Source organism: Bufo gargarizans, chromosome 7, assembly GCF_014858855.1.
Source record: "Bufo gargarizans isolate SCDJY-AF-19 chromosome 7, ASM1485885v1, whole genome shotgun sequence".
Classification (NCBI taxonomy): Eukaryota; Metazoa; Chordata; class Amphibia; order Anura; family Bufonidae; genus Bufo; species Bufo gargarizans.
The window spans coordinates 4,417,431-4,426,896 of NC_058086.1; the positions used below are offsets into that span (position 1 = coordinate 4,417,431).

Sequence of the window (9,466 nt, forward strand, 5' to 3'; positions counted from 1 at the left end):
CAAAATTGTTCAGGCGCAGGCCCAACGAATCCCCATGGAAACATTATAATACAACAATGCATAAATGAATTTGTGCATATCCATATTTGATCAAGATGTAGCAAATAGTGATTATACATATACCCTGATGAAAAAAAAGTGATGATATGAAAATAAAAAACAATAACAGTGTGAAAAAAAAATGATTAAAAAAAATATTATAAACACAAAAGAAAAAACTAAAACACAAAATGTGACTAAATAAATGATAGTGCATAATTAATGGTGATGAAAGGGTGAATGGTGTATGATGTAAGTGATGATTGTGCATGAACGAATAGACATATCGTGATAATAATATACAGTGGTCCCTCAAGATACAATATTAATTGGTTCCAGAACGACCATTCTATGTTGAAACCATTGTAAGTTGAGTAATTGGTTCCAAAACCCCAAAATGTCACCCAAGATAAGAGAAAATAAAGATTTAAGAAAAATAGGCAGATAACTGAGACAGATAAACAAGTCCTTACATATAACAGTCAGGAATAGCTGATAAATCCAGCTGTTTTACCACAGAAGTGGCCTTGACTGGTTGGATCCGAGTCTGAGACATTGTATGTTGAGTCTGGTTTCAACTTACAATGTGTCAAAAAAAGACCATTGTATGATGAAAATATTGTATCTTGAGGGATCGCTGTGTATATACAATGTGCACAAGTATGAATGATAAGTGGTGTGTAATGCAAGTGAATTTAAACATGAATAATTATGAATATGAACTATAATGTCTATACATGGTGCATCAATGTACAACTCTATACAATGTGTATGTAATTATATATGTGTAAGACGTGTGAATATTATAAGTCTAAATAGAAGTAAGTTGCCTCTGACAAAGGTGATGCAAATATAAAAGAATTAAATGAATTTGATAAAATACATAATTAATAATAAATGATTAATACATCAATAATAAACAATTGCAATCATGTGTAAAATATATATATATTGAAATATACATAAATATCCAAATTTATACAATATGCATACTAATTATGCGAGCATTAGATGTATATTAAAGCGCATGACTATACAAATTTATGAAAATCTATCCACGATTAGAATACCTCAGTAAAAAACATGATTATAATTCAAAATTACATAACAGTACACAATACATAATACATACACATATAGGTCCAAATGATACTATGATCAAATTACACACAAAAAAAATAAAATAAATGCATTATGCGTTCAATTTCACTAAAATACATAAATAAAATATAAAATCAGGGAATATGTGCCAGTACCAAAACGATACTCAAAATGACCAACCACAATAATAAAATTCCTCTTCTTCCCCCAGGATCCACATCAACATATAAGAGGAAGGGGGCTCCTGGCGGTACATCCGGGAGGGAAGAAGAAGAGGAATTTTCTTGGGAGTAATGGGGGAACATAACAGGATTTCTAATTTGGTGTTGTCCCCTTCGGAAATATCAGTTCTTGAAAAAGAGTTTAACCTTCTCCCCCTGTGCCCCCTTTGTGATCATTTTACAGCAATAAAAGACTTACATATATTTGCTCGTTCTTTACTTTTTAAAAGGTGGCACCACAAGGAGGGATAGTCAGATCACTTCATCACTAATGAGGAACCGGAGGCTGTGCGAACTCTTGAACTATTGGAAGGTGATCAGGACAGGGATATTGAGATACCTCCATCAATTAGATGTAAGTTTCTTCCACTTTCCTTATGTTCCTCTATTGATATGTTTGTGAAACTGGTTTCCAAGGAATTTATCAATATTCCTAAGATCGTATCGAGGAATAATCTATCCAGATCACAATGTTTGAATCACAGAGTTTGAAAAATCTGTCGAAATTACCTGATGTTATCTTTAAACCCTCAGACAAGGGGGGGGGGGGGGAGATACAACATTGTGGTGCGGCCCCACTCAATGTATGAGAAGGAGGCCTATAGACAATGAAGGGGAAAAGACTGTTATAAAAAACTAATATTCAACCCATTGTCTTCTTTGGAGGCTAGCATGCGGAATATTCTGGATAAAGCCTTGGATGAAAGTGTAATTTTCAGATCCTTATGACACCTTGATCGCGAGAGAACCTACGGTACCAACGTTATATCTTCTACCGAAGACTCACAAGAACGATAGGGTCCCTCCAGGTAGGTCCATCATTTCTGGTAGTGGCAATTTAACAGAGAGGGTTGGACGCTACCTGGATTCACAACTTAAGGGTATGGTGGCTAATTTACCATCTTTTATTCAGGATTTCCTGCGTAAGATTGATGGGATCCATTTGGAGGAGGACATGGTGCTGGTAACATGTGACATTGAATCACTATATACCAGCATCAGACATCAATATGGAATTCAGGCCGTCGGCTATTTTTTAGAAAGGGAAAATGTTATGATGGCAAAAAGATTTTTAATTGATTTATTTGTTTATCCTGACGCATAATTTCTTTATTTTTGATGGGTCCTTCTACCTGCAGCTCCAGCGGACAGCGATGGGGGTGCCTTGTGCCCCTCTTATGCTAATTTGTTCCTGGGGCTGTGGGAGAAGGACCTATTCCTGTCAGATCAACATCCTTTGAAGGACCGCACCATTTTTTTTTGCACGGTACATCGATTATTTTTGATCTGGCAGTGCGATTGTTTGCAGTTACAGGCATTTTTTTGCAATATTGAATGACAACACCAAGAATATCAGACTTACTTTTAAAGGGATTCTGTCACCAAGTTTTGGGCTATAGAGCAGCGGACATGCACGGCTAGATCGCCGCTAGCATGTCCGCAATATATCTATCCTATAGGGCTGTGTGGTTTTAATTTCTTTAAAACAGGATTTTATAGATATGTAAACGAGTCTTGTATGTGTCCAAGGGGCTGTACTAACCTTCCTGGAGCCTAGCCTTGCCCAGCCACGCCCGCCTGTTAAGGAGCCCAGCACCGCCTATGTCCTCTGAATCTCCTCCTTTCATCAACTATAGATTGCCGTAATCTCGCGATGCACAGTTCCGGTATAGTGTTCCTTCCCTGTGCTGGAATCAGCCTCAGGGAAAGAACTGCGCATCGCAAGATTACAGCAATCTATAGTTGATGAAAGGAGGAGATTCGGAGGACATAGGCGGTGCTGGGCTCCTTCACAGGCGGGCGTGGCTGGGCTCCAGGAAGGTTAGTACAGCCCCTTGGACACATACAAGACTCATTAACATGTCTATAAAATCCTTTTTTAAAGAAATTAAAACCACACAGCCCTATAGGACCGATATATTGCGGACATGCTAGCGGCGATCTAGCCGTGCATGTCCGCTGCTCTATAGCCCAAAACTTGGTGACAGAATCCCTTTAAGTGTGATAGGGACATCATCGCCTTCCTGGATGTTCAATTCCGGAGGGGGCTGATGGTGCCACTAATATCTTTAGGAAACCGACTGCAGTAAACTCATACTTACACGCCTCTTCATCTTATCCCCCACAGATGATTAGATCCATCCCAGTTGGACAGTTCTTGCGGGCGCGCAGGATTTGTTCCACTGATGATATATTTGAAGAACAGGCGAAAGAATTCAAGCAAGGCTTTACCAATAGGGTAGAGAGTCAATGGTCCATCAAGGCGGCGTATCAAAGGGCAAAATCATGTACCCACTTTGATCTGCTCTACTCCAGGAAACGGGAAATCGGAGGATGATGAAGTAAGGTTTATCACGATGCATACTCCTTACTTTAATCATGTAATTGTTTTTATTATTTAATATACACTCACCTAAATAATTATTAGGAACACCTGTTCTATTTCTCATTAATGCGATTATCTAGTCAACCAATCACATGGCAGTTGCTTCAATGCATGTAGGGTTGTGGTCCTGGTCAAGACAATCTCCTGAACTCCAAACTGAATGGCAGAATGGGAAAGAAAGGTGGGCTACAACAGCAGAAGACCCCACCGGGTACCACTCGTCTCCACTACAAATAGGAAAAAGAGGCTACAATTTGCACGAGCTGACCAAAATTGGACTGTTGAAGACTGGAAAAATGTTGCCTGGTCTGATGAGTCTCGATTTCTGTTGAGACATTCAAATGGTAGAGTCCGAATTTGGCGTAAACAGAATGAGAACATGTATCCATCATGCCTCGTTACCACTGTGCAGGCTGGTGGTGGTGGTGTAATGGTGTGGGGGATGTTTTCTGGGCACACTTTAGGACCCTTAGTGCCAATTGGCCATCGTTTAAATGCCACAGGCTACCTGAGCATTGTTTCTGACCATGTCCATCCCTTCATGACCACCATGTACCCATCCTCTGATGGCTACTTCCAGCAGGATAATGCACCATGTCACAAAGCTTGAATCATTTCAAATTGGTTTCTTGAACATGACAATGAGTTCACTGTACTAAAATGGCCCCACAGTCACCAGATCTCAACCCAATAGAGCATCTTTGGGATGTGGTGGAACGGGAGATTCGTGCCCTGGATGTGCATCCTTCAAATCTCCATCAACTGCAAGATACTATCCTATCAATATGGGCCAACATTTCTAAAGAATGCCATCAGCACCTTGTTGAATCAATGCCACGTAGAATTAAGGCAGTTCTGAAGGCAAAAGTGGGTCCAACACCGTATTACACTGGGTTCACACCTGAGCGTTTTACAGAGCGTTCAAACACGCTGTGAAACGCTCAACACATGAAAACCAATGCTTCCCTATGTCCCTGGTTCACACTTGAGCTCAAAAAAGTTCTTGGAGCTTCTTTGGGACATTTTGTCGCGTGTTCCCGTACATAGAATTTCGGGAACGCGCGACAATGGGCGTTCGCTTGTCTCTGTATGCGCGATTGTAAACGCCCATACTATCGCTCATACAGAGCGCTCCTATCAGAACGCTCAGGTGTGAACCCAGCGTTAGTGTTTTATTTTTTATCGTATCATGTATCACTCCAGGTTCACATTTTTTATATATTTTTTATTGTGGTCGGTCATTTTGAGTCTCTTTTTGGTACTGGCACATATTACCCAATTATTATATTTTATTTATGTATTTTTGTGCATTTGAACGCAAAATGCTTTTTGTATTTTTTTTTTTATTAATTTCATTTGGACTTATATAATGTATGTAATATGTATTGTGTACTGTTATGTAATTTTGAATTATAATCATTTTTTTTCCTGAGGTATTCCAATCATGTGGATTGAGTTTCATAATCATGTGCTTTAATATACATCTAATCCTTGCATAATTAGTAATTATAATTGCACATGATTGCAATTGTTTATTATTTGATTGATGTAGTTATTTATTAATAATCATGTATTTTTTAAGTATTTTATCACATTCATTTATTTGTATATTTGCATCACCTTTGTCAGGCAACTTACTTCTATTTAGACTTATAATATTCACACGTCTTACACATATATAATTACATACACATTGTATAGAGTTGTACATTGATGCACCATGTATACACATTATCATTCAGATTCATAATTTTTCATGTTTAAATTCACTTGCATTACACACCACTTATCATTCATACTCGTGCACATTGTATATACACAGCGATCCCTCAAGATACAATATTTTCATCATACAATGGTCTTTTTTTTGACACATTGTAAGTTGAAACCAGACTCAACATACAATGTCTCAGACTCGGATCCAACCAGTCAAGGCCACTTCTGTGGTAAAACAGCTGGATTTATCAGCTATTCCTGACTGTTATATGTAAGGACTTGTTTATCTGTCTTAGTTATCTGCTTATTTTTCTTAAATCTCCATTTTCTCTTATCTTGGATGACATTTTGGGGCTTTGGAACCAATTACTCAACTTACAATGGTTTCAACATAGAATGGTCGTTCTGGAACCAATTAATATTGTATCTTGAGGGACCACTGTATATTATTATCACGATATGTCTATTCGTTCATGCCCAATCATCACTTACATCATACACCATTCACCACCATGAATTATGCACATTTTGTGTTTATTTAGTTTTTTCAACTGTGTTATAAAAAAAAATTTTAAGATAATTTTTTTTCAGATTACTTATTATACATGTTATTGTTTTTTATTTGTTGTATTATAATGTTTCCATGGGGATGAGTTGGGCCTGCGCCTGAACATTTTTGTGCCTGGTGCAGTCGCACTCCTGAAATCATTGTATCGCCAGACTGCCGACGTCATCATGGGATCTGTGCGCGCGATCACGTGATTCGATCTTCACGCGGCTCTGCCTTCCATTTCTTTTGGTGTTGCGCCTATACGTAGGTGCCGGTAATAATACCTAGTTATGTGTTGAGCTTATTGGGGTATTTAATGTGTGCCCTCCGGTGATGTCGCCACCCCCAGACGAAGGTTCGCCGAAATGAGCGTCGGGGCTGGCACCATCCTGGAAGAAGCACATAATGTTAAGAGCTCATTTGCATCCCTTCCCTCCTTTGACTAGTTTGGCACTATGCACTTGATTGCTGTCTATGCGTGGATACTGTATTGAATCACTGCTCGTGTCTTCCTCCTGTGGATGCCGCCTTTCCCTGCACTCATTCTCCATGTATGAATTGTCCGTTATGTAATGTGTTAACATTTATTCAGATTTTACGCGGTCTGGTAGTTTCTCGATAGGTACTTGTAATATAAGGCATATGTGTATTTTATTTCACATGGTGTTTGTACATGTGAGCATCGGCTCAAGTGATACGTTTTTATTGGCAAGAATTTATTCGCTTAGGAGAAAGATTGCTTTTTTGCATATTCATCCAATGAGGCAAGAATAACTTCACCGTTTGCTATGAATTTCCATCATAATCTGCAAATCTCAACTCTGCGCCCCCCCCCCGCGCCAAAAAAAAAAAAACCTGAAAAGAGGCCCACCAGGTAGAGCAATGCCAGGTTGCTGTAGGTAAAGCACTGGAAACTCCTCCTTCTACTTTATACAAGTAGTGAGACTTTGCAAATAGAATACACTTATTGTTTTTATCATAATTATAGCAGAAAATCGCCATGAATGTGCTCGTAAATCTCCACCATGATGGTAAATGGCATGACAAACATGTGTAAATGCTAGGATTTCATCAGGACAAAGGGAAGGAAAACAATACTAACAGCATACACTACTTAGCTTAGTGTGAACAGCTGCCAAAAGTGATGTAGTGTCCCCACTTGGCACGACTGAAGTCAGTCACCAGGGCAGACGTGAACAGCTACCTACACAATCTAATATGAGTGGAAACATTTCCTTCAGCAGAAGAGGAAAGAATTTCAGCAAACGTCACAAGGGCATATGAGGCCATACGGTGGGGGGCACAGCGGGGAATCCCAGGCAGCTCAAGCTGCAGACAGATGTATGGATTTTTTTTACTGTGGTTTATTCATGCTAGGGTTACGTGCCGCAAGTAGTCACTTGTAAATCGCTGGAAATGCATGCTTTAGAATGAGACCTTGCAATTGTCACAAAGATTCCTACTAAGGGTATGTCCACGACAAAGCCCACCACGTTTCACGCGGCAAAAACCACTGCACTGCAGGTTCTGCTATGGATTTGCATGCGAACGAGGGGTCCGTGGCGTAACTGCGCCAAGAGTGGGCCTGCACATTCATGGCACAGTCTTGAAAACTGCGCAGGAAAAATCCTGGGCCGCATCAACTGCATTAAAATGGGAGGCTTGTTCCAGCGCAGATGTGGCAACGTATCCATGCACAAAATCCTCCATCTGAACATACCGTAATGCTTCCTGCACATGTTGAGAGTTTGCATGCAGAGAATCCACACGAAAACAGCACCCGCACTATTTACTGCAGTTCTGGTGCAGATTTTCTGGTTATTTTAACAACCCCATTGAAATCCGGGGGGGTGTGAATCACTATATTTAAAATCCACACAGAAGGTCAAATTCCACTCGTAAATCCACATTGTGTGCAGTTCTCTTAGGCCAGACATACACACAAGCAAGTATAACACGCAAACTCACAGCGCGTCAGTGAGACGGATACTGGCCTTGAGCATTTTGCGGACCGCACGGCCAGCCCTATATAGCAATGCTTATTCTTGTCGGCAAGAACAGGACATGCTCTATATTTTTTCTGGGGCTGCAGAACGGAACTACGGATGTAGCCCCATTAAAATGAACGGGTCCGCACGCATTCTGCAGAATTGCAGAACAGATGTGGAGCCATAAATACGGTCGTCTGAATGAGCCCTAATCCTGAAAGTCCTAGAATCTAAGGTATTACACTGACATAATGCTGTCAGTGTGATAGAAACCTGGAATGTATTCTAAGGGTTAGGGCTCATGCACACAAACTTATTTCGGGGTCCACATTTTTTGCGGGTCGGATAGGGACACATTAATTTCAATGGGGCCGCAAAAGATGCGGACAGGACACCGTGTGCTTTTGCATCCGTAAGTCCATTCCGCTGCCCCGCAGACCAGAATAGCAAGTTCTGACAGAGGGCAGGATGTTCCGCAAAATGCAGAATGCACAAGGCCGGTATTCAAGCTTTGCAGATCTGCAATTTGTGGTCCGCAAAAACTGCTACGGCGTGTGCATGAGCCCTAATGCTGTGCGATACGGTCAGCGGAAGGCAGGTCAGGACGGGACCGCAAGTTAGTCGCATTCAACTCACTGGCGTGTGTCTGGCCTTAGGTGCGGCAGCGGGGACACAATTCTATAAGCAGATGTCATCAGAACCAGCAGTGCCATGTGTTCTTCATGTAACAGTACAGCTAGAAGCATGCATGTGAATGTCTACATCCAGTACACTCCTACTGCAGGCTGCTGCTAGTACTACAGCCACTAGGGGGCGATAGTCAATACTCAGGGACGCTTACTGGCATTGGGCCAGCACCAGAATAAGCAATTAGATGCCAAACATCAGCATCGGGTAAGTAATAGGTGCCCTCCACACCGCGGGGAGCTCCAGGGGGCGCCACTGCGCCGCTCCACGGGCCTCAGCTCCGAATACTGAAAGCGCAATAGGAAAACCAAAAGAGACAAGCGGAGAAAAGAAAGTGACGGCCCGTCAGCCCCTGCGCCACATTTAACAGGCTGCCCCTGCAGCTCACCTTTCTTATACGCCGTTTTATAATGGACTCGGCGGCGAAAACCCGCTCCCCGACTGCAGACAGCTCCATGTTCAGCGCGGCCCCGGCAAATACCAGCAGCAGCAGCAAGCGGACGGCTCCTCCTCCCAGAGCACTGCTGTCACCTCAGTAGATGCTAGAATGTAGTTGTTAGAAGGAGGTTTGTGACGTCACTGGTCACGTGCTCCTTCATGGTCACATGACCAAATGTGGGGCGTACTGCCAAAGACGGACCGCAGGAGCTTGTGGAAGGAATAGGGGGCTGTGTGGGTAAAGCGTAGAATGGATTGGCTTCTTTGAGAGCAACGTCATGAGATCATGTGACTTCTTCCTCGCGCCCCTTACAGACTGTGCCAGATGCAGGGAAAGGGC

The 9,466-nt window shown here is 41.6% G+C and overlaps 1 protein-coding gene across 2 annotated transcripts in view; it reads right to left on the minus strand.

Annotated features, from left to right (window-relative positions):
• CBX6 (chromobox 6) overlaps positions 1-9,191 on the minus strand; it is a 58,424-nt gene extending 49,233 nt beyond the window's left edge. For both annotated transcript variants that reach the window (XM_044301135.1, XM_044301134.1), the window contains exon 1: positions 9,077-9,191. In XM_044301135.1, the coding sequence (XP_044157070.1) occupies positions 9,077-9,145 (69 nt within the window). In that variant the 5' untranslated portion in view covers positions 9,146-9,191. The remainder of the gene's footprint in view (positions 1-9,076) is intronic.
• Positions 9,192-9,466: the final 275 nt, after the last annotated feature.